Source organism: Pipistrellus kuhlii, unplaced genomic scaffold (assembly GCF_014108245.1).
Source record: "Pipistrellus kuhlii isolate mPipKuh1 unplaced genomic scaffold, mPipKuh1.p scaffold_m20_p_2, whole genome shotgun sequence".
Taxonomy (NCBI): Eukaryota; Metazoa; Chordata; class Mammalia; order Chiroptera; family Vespertilionidae; genus Pipistrellus; species Pipistrellus kuhlii.
Genome location: NW_023425515.1, coordinates 132,785,238 through 132,798,114, shown reverse-complemented (window position 1 = coordinate 132,798,114; position 12,877 = coordinate 132,785,238). Strand labels below are relative to the sequence as shown.

The following is a 12,877-nucleotide window of genomic DNA, read 5'->3' as shown; positions in this document are numbered from 1 at the left end:
CCCCTTTTTCTCATGCCACTGACTTGTTGAAGAAACTGGCTAAGTTGTCTATCCTCGGTTATGACAGTCATGGTAGTAACAAAAAGATCTGTTTGCTTTTCCATGATGTCATATAACCTGGTCCTCAATCTGCCATATTTCCTGTAATCTTGAAGTCACAAGGCCTGTACTTACAGTCACTATAACATCCTTTCTTGAGTGTACAGAGCCCCCCCTTTAGAGTTCAGAGCCAGACAAGGGAGAGTATGGTATCTTGGTTATGACACTTACAAGCTATGGACCTTCGGCAAGTTACTAAACCTCTCTAAGCCTCCACTTTTTCATTTTAAGATAGGAATGCAACAATTCATAACTTGAATTCTGTAAAGATAAAATGAGATCATGAATCCACAAGGCCCAATACTATGCCTGATATATAGACAAGCAAGCAGTAGCACAGCGAATGTGTTCCCAAAAACACACACAAAAAAACAACTTGAAAAGTTGTACTTTTTTGACCTCATGGAGTATGTACAATAAATTATCTGTAAGCAATACCTACAGCAGAAGTGGAGAGTCTGGAGATTGAAGAGTAAATCGCCTTCAGGAATTTAGCTCTACTGCCAAGGGAGCAAAGTCTCCTCTGAGCCAAAAACATGCTACAGAATGAAAGAAAAAGTTTTAAAGGGAGTGAATATATGATACTGACATTGCTATCAGATAGCTATAGCTACAATAGCTGATAGACCGTAGCTCATATAAAATATACTGTATATAAAAATGTTATGATAGTGTTTTTCTTCTCTATGATAAATCTCTTACCACTACAATCATTTCTAATAAAACCCTCTTTTATAAATTTATGCATATATTATTTTAATCTAGACATCTGTAAGGATATTGTGAATTCAAAAAAAGAAGGCTCTAACTTAGTGAAGAGCATTAAGTAAAAGTTCCATTACTAGTAGTTAAAATACAGAATTTCTCAATCTAAAAACTATTTCAAATTGTCTAGGTAACAGTCACTAGCGAAAGCACAATCTGTAATAGTACAGTTTCTAAAAACTTTAGAAAGTTATGTAGAAAGTTGCTTGAAAAGAATTATATCAGTTCCTGGTAAATATAAATATATGAATGAATCAGATTATTTTCTCAGATTGGTACTTCCCTCAACAATTCTGTAATGAGCAAATCATTTCAATAGGTTCCAGTTACATAACTGACATGCATTATGAGTTACTTCTCTACCTGTACGGAAATCATTATCCATCATGGGTAGGGAGATCAAAGCAATATGAAGTTCTATTGTTATGCTGCCACACTCAGGCAAACAGACACTTCTCATGAGATTTTTTCCCCTGTGAATTTTGTTTTAGGGGATGGCATTTCCTCTATCTCTAATCAAACTTTTAAAAAGAGATGGATTCTAAGAACTCAAAGGGTCCACTGAAGCTAGCTATGAATCTCTTTGTTACCAAATGTTAAGGCTACAGAAAGCTTTCTATATATATAAAAAAAAAATGAAATATCATTGGATGTTTCTTAAAAAGTGAAATATAAAATCCTGAGCCTGTGATTAAAATCTCAGCTTAAATGACAGCTTCTTAGCCATTCTTTATCACATCAGCCTATTTTAATTCTCAGCAAAGCACTTTTTTGTTTGTTTGTTTGTGTGGCTGGCCACTCACTCACCTATTCACAAATTTAAAACATAAATTCCATGAGCAGATATATTCAATTCACCACTGTATTCTCTGGCATTTGATAAATAAAAGTATTAAATGACTGAATGAATACATAAATCACATAATAAATTAATGATTTAAGTGGATTATTTATAAGTCTGTTATAAAATATTGATTTCTTTCATAAAGCAACAAATTATTCCTTATGTTTTATGTCTTTCAAGTTCAAGGCCAGGTTTTTTAAAATAAGAAATGCCTATTCTTGTGTCACTAATTGTTGGGTTCAGAAGTAAAACATTAACTGAGTTAGGCAGTAGGGATAGTTTTAAGGAAAATTACCAAATAATAGGAACTATACTGAGCAGTCTTCATTCATCATCATGGAGTTATTTGATTTAGAACAATTTTTCCCCCCAGCAAATAAACATCTATTTAAATTCAGCCTAATTTCTTTGGTGTTAAGCAAAATGCTTTCTTGCAAGTAGACAAAGGAAAGAAACCTCTTCTACCTTCTTGAGATAAAATGGGGAAAACAGGACTACGAATCAGGATACCTGGATTCTAATCCTTACTCCTGATATTTTTATTAGAAAAGTTTTCTATCTTCAGACAAGTCACTGACTCTTGTTGAGCCTTGTTATTTTATTTTATTTTATTATTTATTTTTTTATTTTTTATTTTTTTTATTAAATTATTATCTGTGTACATATTTTAACATTGTTTCCCCCCCCCCCCTCCCCATACAGAACAGAGCCTTGTTATTTTAAAACAGATGAATAAATGAATCCTGGGTTTGAAGATAATCTCACAAGGCACTGAAGTCACTGGCTGGCCATGCATGAGCTTAGACTGTATCTCTTAGGAGACTTCACCCCAGGTTGGTGAACCATGCCCTCCAGTCACCAGGCCTCAGTACCCTATTCTCCTAAGGGAGTTGACATTAAATCCACCCGTTTCATCTGGAAATCCCAAGGCCTAACTCCCACACCTTCTCCTCGGTTTGTCTTTGACAGCACATGACCTCCACAATGAAATGAACTGCTCTGGCAAATGACCCAGCTCATTTCTCTTCCACCTGCCAAACCTCCCACTGTATCTTCTGGAATAGCTGCATCATAATCATTCAATTCCCTTACATCTTTGTGTTCTCAGAGTGTCCCCTGCACCTCCTTGCTTTAACTCAAATCTTGTTTCCCCCAAAGGTACCACTTCTATATTCCTCAGTGTTGGCTTTTGTTCTTATATGCTCCACCTACCTCTTTCTTTTGGCCCATTTTATCACTGCTAGACAGTTACTCCCCTCATGTGCCTTACAGATGTTATCTCCTGACTTGCTGTTAGCTCCCAGTCATTCATTAAGGATTTTGTCACTGAGCATACAGTTTTCTTCTCATCGCTAAGACTTGAGATCACCCAGGTAATTTCAATGTCTTCAAAGATGACCCATCCAACAACTGATATTCCCATGTTCATTGCTCTTCTCCTTCATCCCACCTTAGTCAGTCTCTCCTACAGTCATACCCTGCACTTTACCATTACCTCAACCTGGTCTAACCTATAATAAAAGCGTAATATGCTAATTATTGCCCCGTCCTCCTGGATGACCTTCCGGACGAAGGGATGAAGCCAGGGCTGTGAGGGAAGCCCTGGTCCCAGGTGCCAGAGGGAAGCCGGTGCCAGAAGCTGGGGAAAGGAAGGCCTACTTTTGCATGAATTTTGTGCATTGGGCCTCTAGTCCCAAAATAATTGAAGAATTCTGCTCTTTGACTAAAACCACCTGTCCTTTTAATTTTCCTAATTATCCCAACAACCCCTCCTCTCCTTCTCCTCCTCCTTCCTCCTTCCTCCTTCCTCCTTCCTCTTCCTCCTCCTCCTCCCCCTCCCCCTCCCCCTCCCCCTCCCCCCTCCTCCTCCTCCTCCTTCTTCTTCTTCTTCTTCTTCTTCTTCTTCTTCTTCTTCTTCTTCTTCTTCTTCTTCTTCTTCTTCAATATTATCAAGCTCTCTAGGAGGCTGCCTTTCCTTTGCCCAATCAGTCCTTGCCTTCCTTTCCCCCCCAATTTAGATGCCAGTTCCATTTTGGTGATGTTCTTGACAATATCCTACCCCCTGTCTGTAAAATACTAGCTCTGGATGAACTCAACCGCAGTGTCTGTTTTTCCTATGGCCCATGAAGCTGTGGACTGCTGGAAAGTCACACAGGATAGGATTGGTTTCACCACAAGCTCATGGTTATTAATCTCAAATTGAACCTGAACTTTCTCTAACTATTTTACTATATTTTATAAATGAAGAATGGCAGAATATGCCAGCTCAAAATATACCACTAAGCATAATGATTATTTGGAGCTAAAGGCAAATGAAAAACAGCAGAGGCAAGAAGGGTGATCACAAAAGCAAAACTTAAAAAAAGATATTTTATCAGCTGTCCCCTTTCCTTAATCTATACTCCTCAGTAGGAGGATAGGTGTGTCTTTTGTACCCTTTACAGTAGAGACAGCTCTTGCTCAGGTCAATGTGGACCTCCATATTGTGAAACCCAGTGGGCATTCTGTGAGTCTCACTTTCCTTGAACTCTCTGTAGCTTTAGATACAGCGGGTCAAGCCGGGTCTCCTCCCAGAAACACCCTGTTCCCTTAGCTTTGGATATATGACAACCCCTCATTTTCCTCCTTCCTCTCCCTAACCTGTCATTAAAGGACAGAATTCATCAATACTCATACCTGGGCTCTCTTTCCTTCTCACTAGGTTATCTCATTGTGGAAGGAATTGTGAGGGCAGTGGGCAATAGATTAAAAAAATGCTTCCAGAGAAACCTAAGCAGACGGACAGATACTGATTCAGAACCTCTACAGCTATTTTTTCCTGCATTTTAAATAAACACATTTTTAAGCAGCACTTTTCTAATGTAATTAACATTCCAAATGTATATTCAGCAATAAGGTAAACAAACAAATAAAATTGGATATCATTGAAAAGTGAGAGAAAAATAAAAAAACCACGTGGCTTTTAATTCTAAATATTTTCACTCTATTTTTCTAGTTTCTCCTTTAGAACAATGTTTTGTGGGGAAACAACAACAACAAACAAAACAAAACAAAACAGGGAACTATGAATCGGGGTGATCTAGGAAACCTGATTATGGCATATTCATATGCATGACCAATAGAAAATTAAACTATTATCACTGGAGTAGATTGTTTACAATGAGGATACAGAAAGTATGCATGGCAGATTTGAGGGTGACCTGAAGCTGAGAAGGTTGGTGAATTGTTGGGGGTACAATCCAGAGCTAAAATGTAAGCAAGGTAGTCAAAATGAATTGTGAAGACTGAAGCTCTGACCTTAGATCCAAATAATGACTTACAACCACCACTCTATGTATGGGGGAGAGAGGTCGGAAAAGATTTAGTTCCTTTGACAAACTCCAGAACATTCAGATTAATTGAAAGTGCAAGGAAGGTTTAATGTGAGAGACTGCAAAAAAGGGCTAGTGCTACTATTAAGAGTCTGACCAAAAGGAAAGATCATCTGCACTTCATGCTCTACCTGTCAGCCCGCTGTCCAGAACGTTTATAAGGTGCAGTGACACAGCAGAGGGCATCTAGGAGGTGAACGAGGCACTGACTGGTTTAGTACAGTGGGAACAACAAGCCTCAAAGTCATGGCATTGGAGCATGAGTGGAAAAAAATTAGCTATATTTAGGTAGCACAATACTTAGGAGATGTGACTGTGAAACTGCTGAAAAGCTGCTCTGTGAAAATGGGGTTCGTGTAATTATAAATTTCTCCAGGGGGAAGAAGTATAGCTGACTCGTGTGAAGTAACAGGAATTAAATTTTAGCACAAGGCGAGATAACACTTTCTAATGACTGACCTGCACCAGTGGTGCCTGGGGTGGACCTGAGCAAGCAGCCCCAATTCTTGCCTGGGGAGAGCCCAGGTGTCAGGAGGTGGAGCAGTGATTTCCGTCCTGGCTGTGGGGCTCCTCCTGCTTGAGCTGCTCCGGTTGCAAAAGCAACAGATTGGACTGGCTCTTTTACCTACAAACCTTAGGTTCACTTATATGTCAGGTTACCTGCCTTTGTTTTCTTTAAAAAAAAATAAAAAAAATCCGGCTATGGATAAACAAGTTGGTGTTACTCTTGCCACGCTGTTTTCAAAATAACCCAAACTGCAACACCAAGAACACAAAGGGCAATCTATGACCGGGGACCCAGGGTCCCACCCTAGAAGGCCAGTCAACCTCGGTGCCATTCCCTTTCCAAAGGAAACTGTTAAATCCAGCGTGGACCGTTTGCCGCCTCCCTGAGGTCTGCCGGCTCAGGAGGGCAAGTCAGAGTCTTCAAGGAAATCCAGACCGGCTCTTCCTCCCTCCCTGCCCTGCCGGGCGCTCAGGACCCTTCGGTGGAGGGGGGTGGGGGGGTGGGGAAACACGCTTTCCACGACTCCGCCAGCCCCCGCCAGCCCCGACCGCAACCTTCACGCCGTACCAGGGTGCTCCCCTCGCGACCCACTTACCTCCTTCACTGTACGGCCCAGCCACCTGGGTTTGAGTCCCGCCTGAGCTCCGAGGGCCGGGTGGACGGATTGGGAGGTGGGGGCGAAACCTGGGCGGGGACCTCCCCGAGGGAATGGAGTCCGAGTGCGGATTGGCTGAGGGGCGGCCGGGATCCGGACCGGGCGGCACTGGACGGGCACGGGCAGGGAGGCGGGGAAGAGTGCGGAGCTGGAGGGAGCACGGGGGCTGGAGGAGGAGGGCGCATCCGGACGCCGTGATGGGACTCAGGGCGCGACTGGTTCTGAAGACAGCGGGGGGTCAGGGACGGGACTTGGGGGACTGGGCTGGTGGAGGTGCGGGGCCTGCTTAGTTCTGCGGGATGGAGGCGAGCCGAGGGAAAGGGGTGGGGCGGGGCGGGTCTTCGAGGAGGCCGGGGATTGGGCATGGCATTCCCACCCAGTCCTCCAATTGGATGTGTGTGACAGATCGGGTCGGGGCGGGTACGGAACACGGGTTAGTTCGGAAGAAAGGGCAAACTGGGAGGCCGCAGGGTTTGGGCGAGGGGAGGGGTTGTAGTTAGAATAATGCCGAAGGTGTTCCGGCCAGTGTGACTCGGTTGGGAGTCGCCCTGTACACCATAAGGTTGCTGGTTCTAGTCCAGGTCCATTCCAGCACAGGCCTCAGCTGCGGGCTGGATCGCCAATGTGTGTGTGTGTGTGTGTGGGGGGGGGGGGGGGGGGGCGTGCAGGAGGCAGTTGATCAATGATTCTCATCACGGATGTTTCTTTCTCTCTCTCCCTTTCTATTCCTCTCTGAAATCAATACAAATATATTTTGTTTTCTTTTTATTTCTTTATAAAGAGGCCACCAGGAACACACCTGTAATCAGAAAGTTGGGTTTAATTAGTCGTTGCAACGAGGGAGAACACTCAAGGTGGGCAAAGGTAGGTCATGTTAATAACAGAATTAAGAATGACTTATTTGTTGTAGGGTTTGGGCTTGCATTAGGTGATTTGGGGGGAGGATTTGAGGAAATGGAGATTCATTCTGTTTTGGGTGCTGCCAAGATGTGGGGTAATTCTAACACTGGTATCATACAGCTTATGCAGAAGAGAGGGAGACTGCAAAGCTAAAACTGTAATTGATAAAGCAGCAACAGTTTTACTAGCTGGGAGAGGGCGGAGTTTGGTATTTGTGTAGTTGCAGAGTGATTGCTTTTATCTGTGTTTGGGCAAGATTATCAGGGAATCTTGTCTGCTGTCTCACTTCCTCAGGATGACAGTGACTTTGATACCGGCGTTCCATCCTGATGTTTTACAGGGACATGCCATGGCTAGTTCCTAACAATACTGAAGCCATAGGGGTGACAGTTCAGTCCCCATAGCAGCTGCTGCTTTTCTTTTTCTTACATTGAATGAATGTTACTTGAGTACATAGGTGCTGAGGCCACTGGGGAAAATGAAGCTGAGAAAGTGTGTTGTCTTAAACCTTATTAAGGGAGAAACAATAGAAAACAAAATATATACAACTAGAGGCACAGTGCACGAAATTTGTGCACTTGGGCTGGGGAAGGGTGTCCTTCACCCTGAATTGTGAGAGGGCATAGGCCAGGCTAAGGGACCCCACTGATGCATGATCAGGGCCGGGGAGGGACACAGAGATTGGCCAGCCTGGGAGGGACCGCAGAAGGGCTCCAGGGCATGTCCAGCCCATCTTGATCAGTCCCGATCAGCCAGACACCAGAAGCAAGCTAACCTACTGGCCAGAGCATCTTCCCCCTGGTGGTCAGTGCATGTCATAGGAGTGGTTGAGTGTTTAGCATCGCATTAACTTTGATTAGTTGAATGACCTACCGGATGACCAGGCACTTAGCATTTTAGGCATTTATTATGTAGGATGACTTCAGAGGTTGATAAGAGCTCTGAAAGAAGCAGTGAAGGGTGAAGACAGCAGATAGTTTGTGTAGCATGGTCAGGACAGGCTTTGCTTTTGGGGAGCTGATATTTAAACCCAGAATTGAAGGATGAAGAAGCAAACTTGCAAAAAATGTTTCTGGAAATGAAAATAATAGTTGAAAAGGCCCTTAAAAGGGAACAAACTGGCATGTTCAAGGAATGAGAGACCAGTCAGGGGTCCTCAAACTTTTCAAAGTGGGGGCCAGATCACGGTCCCTCAGAGAGCTGGAGGGCCGGACTATATGAACTACTATCAATAATTCCTACTGTAACACCTCAGCTGCGCTCACTGCCCAAAAAACCTGGCGGGCTGGATCAGACTCCTCTGCGGGCCGCATGTGGCCCACAGGCCGTAGTTTGAAGACGCCTGGATAGTGATATGGGGGAAAGTTCTCCAGATTGGGGTGGAGAGGAAGGCAGGGGCCAGGTCTGTAGACCATAGAAAGGAGTTTAGATTTTACTCTGAAGCAGCCATTGGGCAATCTAAAGCAGAGGAATCATGTGATCTTAATTAAATTTAAAAAAGAAAGTCTAGCTGCCTTGGAGGTGAGACTGAGGGTAGGCAAGAGTAGAAGCAGGAAGATCTGTTTGGAGGTTGTTAGAGAGAGTTGAAGTTGCGGGGGGGGGGGGCTCTAGGGGGGAGGGAGTGGAGGGGAAAAAGGCTAAAGATCTCAGTATTCATTATTGTACTGACATTCACTTATTCCCTCTGTTTCAGCACCTGCTCTCCACTATTAGCTATATCTGGTGTCAACTGAAAAATAATATGGGCTAGATGTTTTGTCACCAAGAAAAATTTATTCAGGAAAAAGAGAGGGTTGCAATCTGATGCAAGCAAACATGGCAAGCCATGTGCACACTCTAGCCTGCATGCCACAATGCAGGGGCATTTATAAAAGGGGGAAAGGGAGTGAAGGAAGGAGAGGTGAGATCCATAAAGGTTTGCTATAAACATAGAGTTCTTCTTGTGGGCTCCTCCCATGCAGGGTTCTCCAGATTAAGGTAGCTGTGAGAACTTCCATAAGCCTTAACTTCTCCTGCACACTCTCCTGACTGATTATATTTGCCTCAAGTTTCAGTTAGTCTTTATCACAGAGTTCTCCTAGTTCAGATACTGTCTGTTTAGCCTGGATGGAGTATAAACTTTCAATCTCCTGCCAATGTGAAAGGGGACCAATTGGTGGGGCTATGGCAGACCAGGAGTGGGGATCTGGCGATGTGTTTATTGAACGGAAAGGCCTTTAAATGATTCTCCTGTATTTAGTCCTGAGCCTTTGGAGAGTTCTTTGTGGGTAAATCGAGTTGCTTTTTTGGCTTTCTTTAAGAATGTCCTAGGATTCTGCTTATTTTAATAGGCTGTCAGATACCACCTGCCCATTTGCTTTATAACTGTCATTCCTTTTTTTGTTTGCTTTCTCACGGGGTTTAAAAGAATCTCCTTACTGTTATTTTAGTGGGGCTTAAGTAGAGAGAGAATCTAAATGTGTTTGATTTGTCATCTCATTGTTATTGGTTTACACCAAGCATGTCAAACTCAAAGGCTAACAAGGGCCAAATAAACAAGGTTAAGTTTATGTGGGTCGCAAAAAAACAAAAAACTCTGAAAGCTTTAATTTTCATAGGAATGTAGATTTATTTCAATAGAGAAATGCTGAATGAAAAGGGCTGAAATACAATAAATGGATAATTGTTAATGAGTATTCGTTGTGGGTTGCAGGTTTGACATACTTGATTTATACACATATTCATTAAATGATGTAATGACCAAATGCTGGGCATTTGAATACTTTTTTTTTTTTTTCATGAGCCAAGCCTTGTGTTATTTTTTTATACTCATGTTGGTGTTTAATGAGAAATACAAGTGACTTCCTAGAATTAATAGCTAGTAGGTGTATTTTCCTTATATGTTCTGTTGATTTGTGTTCTGAATAAGAAGACAATATCTCCCTTACATAAATAAAGCCTTTTCAATTGCCTCATATAAAAAACTAAAGATATTTTGAAGTATAGCAGAAAGAAAACAGTATAGTATAGGGGGTAAGCCAAACTGTCTGGTTCAAATCCCAGTTCTGCATTTTTCTAGCTGTGTGGCTTTGTACAAGTTTCTTCATTTTCTGTGCTTCAGTGTCCTCAGCTGTAAAATGTGGATATTAGAATCTTACTTATGTGATATTAGATGATTTCATAGACCTGGAAAAACTGAGAGCTGTGCTTGTTTCTTAGTAAATACTATAAAATCATTTCTTAAGAATTAAGGGAAAGAGAATCTTTAGGAGGGGACTGCTGGTTATTCCCCAATATTTAGTATTCTCTTGTTTTATAATAGCAGACCTTCCAAATTTCAGCTGAGTACATGGGTGCTTGGTAGAAAAAATTCATTATAGTAATTGCATTGGCCATAAGATGAAATTCTAGCTAATGGGACATCAGTGGACACTGGATGTGCAGCTTCCAAGAAATGTCTTAAAGGGGTAGAGTGTGCCTTGATCACTCCCTTGGTTTGTGGTTTCCCTGATAGTCTGAGTGCAGACATGATGGCTACAGCCCCCTTGGACCACAGGTAGAATCTGCAGGTTTGTTGGGAGCCATGAGTTGAGACAAGCAACTCCGTCTTAAGGAAATAGAATTAAGTTCTTTCTAGCAGAAGTTATGCGGTGCCCTGAGCGTTTGGCCAGAAGATAAGATTAACCTGCCGCTTAACATCTTTGCAACTTCCCCTTCCTGATCCTCCCCCATAGCTAGCCCAGCCTTGGAATGTTACACCTTGGAATGTTACGCCGCCCTGGCAGTTAGCCAATCCTGTGTTGCCAGATACCTTACCACCTTGCCACTCAGTGCCTAAACCAATTATACACTGCCAAAGACCCCTCTGCATAGGCAACCCTGCCCCCCTTTGTTTCTGTTGTATATATACAGCCATTTCAAAGAATAAAGTTGAGGCTTGATCAGAACTTTGTCTTGCCTCCATTCTTTCGTGTTCCTTGTTTGTTTCATTCTCTTAGGTGGTTCCTGCGTACCCCCGTTGTTGCCCCTCGGGCCGGGACACAGGTTGAAGATGGAAGAGCAGCAGGATGAGAGAGAAGGAGGCTGAGCCCTAACATCAAGGAACCACCACTCCAGCCCTGGACTATACTAGTATTTACATGAGAGAGAAAATCAATTTTGTTTAACTTATTTATGTGTGTTTTCTGATGTGCAGTCATGGTATGGCTTGGATGGTTTAGTCTTCGCTTATCAAAGGCGTCCCACTTTACTTTTAAATGAGCCTTCCAGGTAACAATAGTGACAGAAGGAGGTCAGGGTAGAAGATACCCGCAATGCCTCATTTTCTGGATACTAGAGGCCTGGTGCATGAAATTTGTGCATTGGAGGAGAGGGAGTCCCCTTAATCCAGCCTGCACCCTCTCCAATCCAGGACCCCTCAGGGAATGCCTGACTGCCTCTCGCAATCTGGGACTGCTGGCTCCTAACTGTTCGCCTGCCTGACTGCCTGATCGCCTCTGCCTTGCACTGCACCTGGGAGCAGGATTCCCTCCTTCTGGCCGGCTGTAGGCACACAGAGCCTGGGCCAGCTGCAGCCACAGAGGGCTGTGGGCAGGCAGCTTCACCTGGGGCCACAAGTGTAGGTGCCCAAGACCGTGGGGTGGGCGACTTGTCTGTCTCCCGGGCCTCAGCCTGACTGGTCTCCATTCCTCTCTCACGAGCTCATTTGTCCTAGCTGGTTCCCATGATGGTGTGAGGGTGTGACATTCATTTGCATATTAGTTCTTTATTATATAGGATGCTTCTCAAGAGGTAGCTGTCACTTCTGGGTACTAAGACTTTTTTTCTTTATCTTATAACCTTAGAGCTATACTAAGAAGTACTAGGGGGGAAAAAAGACAAGTTCAACTTAGAAGTTCCTAAATAATTTTCCATCTTACATTCTTGCATTAAAGAGTTATGTTCTTGGAAGTTGCTGGGAGTAGATCTTACGCATTCTCACCACATACATACACACACACACACACACACACACACACCTGTTGTAATTAACCTAATTATTAATAACAGAAAAGGAGCAAAGGGAAGACTAAATATTCTAGGCATGTCACTTTGCCAGGAAGCTTCAGCTTTCCATATCCCAGGGAGCCACTGGTCCATTCCCCACAGATCACTGGGGGAAGATTCTGGATGGGGAGGAGATGGACGCATGCCCTGTGGAGTTGGGAGGCCTCATAAAGGTGCTTACTGTCAGTCACACTTGGGAACAGGTCACACTTGGGCACATGGTCACTGCAAGCAAAGGAAGATTTGAAATATTTAATGCCCTTGAACAAAGGAGTTTGCTGTCTTGTGCACTTACACTTTTGGCTCTTTGGGAACTCTTGCTGTAGGGGTGCACTCTCTTGGCTCCCCTACATTCACCTGGGCCCTGGGCCATGTGGACTCACACACAATGGACTAATGCCCTGGTCGGCAAACTGCGGCTTGAGAGCCACACACGGCTCTTTGGCCCCTTGAGTACACTAATTAAGTTAATAACAATGTATCTACCTATGTAGTTTAAGTATTAAAAAATTTGGCTCTCAAAAGAAATGCCAATTGTTGTACTGTTGATATTTGGCTCTGTTGACTAATGAGTTTGCTGACCACTGGACTAATGGACTGAAACTAGCCTGATGCTGAACTGGACCTGGCTCCAGTATGAAATGGAAGCTCTGGACACTGGCTTTGCTTCTAGCTCTACTGAAGCCCCAGCTGCCCCTCTTGCCAGACTG

General features: G+C 43.4%; 1 protein-coding gene and 1 long non-coding RNA gene across 3 annotated transcripts in view; one reads left to right on the top strand and one right to left on the bottom strand.

Annotated features, from left to right (window-relative positions):
* The window catches only part of KYAT3 (kynurenine aminotransferase 3), a 46,356-nt gene extending 39,842 nt beyond the window's left edge, over window positions 1-6,514 (bottom strand). Inside the window, exons 1-2 of one of the 2 annotated variants that reach the window (XM_045584375.1) lie at window positions 5,539-5,642; window positions 542-638 (exon numbers count right to left, since the gene is read on the bottom strand). In XM_045584375.1, the coding sequence (XP_045440331.1) occupies window positions 542-637 (96 nt within the window). In that variant the 5' untranslated portion in view covers window position 638; window positions 5,539-5,642. Of the gene's footprint in view, window positions 1-541; window positions 639-5,538; window positions 5,643-6,182 lie in introns of those variants that run through there. The other variant, XM_045584376.1, reaches the window with a different exon arrangement.
* A 410-nt stretch (window positions 6,515-6,924) lies between these two features.
* LOC123652700 lies at window positions 6,925-11,987 on the top strand. Its single transcript, XR_006742168.1, has 3 exons — window positions 6,925-7,106; window positions 8,836-10,690; window positions 11,166-11,987. It is a non-coding gene; the product is annotated as an uncharacterized LOC123652700 (long non-coding RNA).
* The last annotated feature ends 890 nt before the right edge of the window (window positions 11,988-12,877 follow it).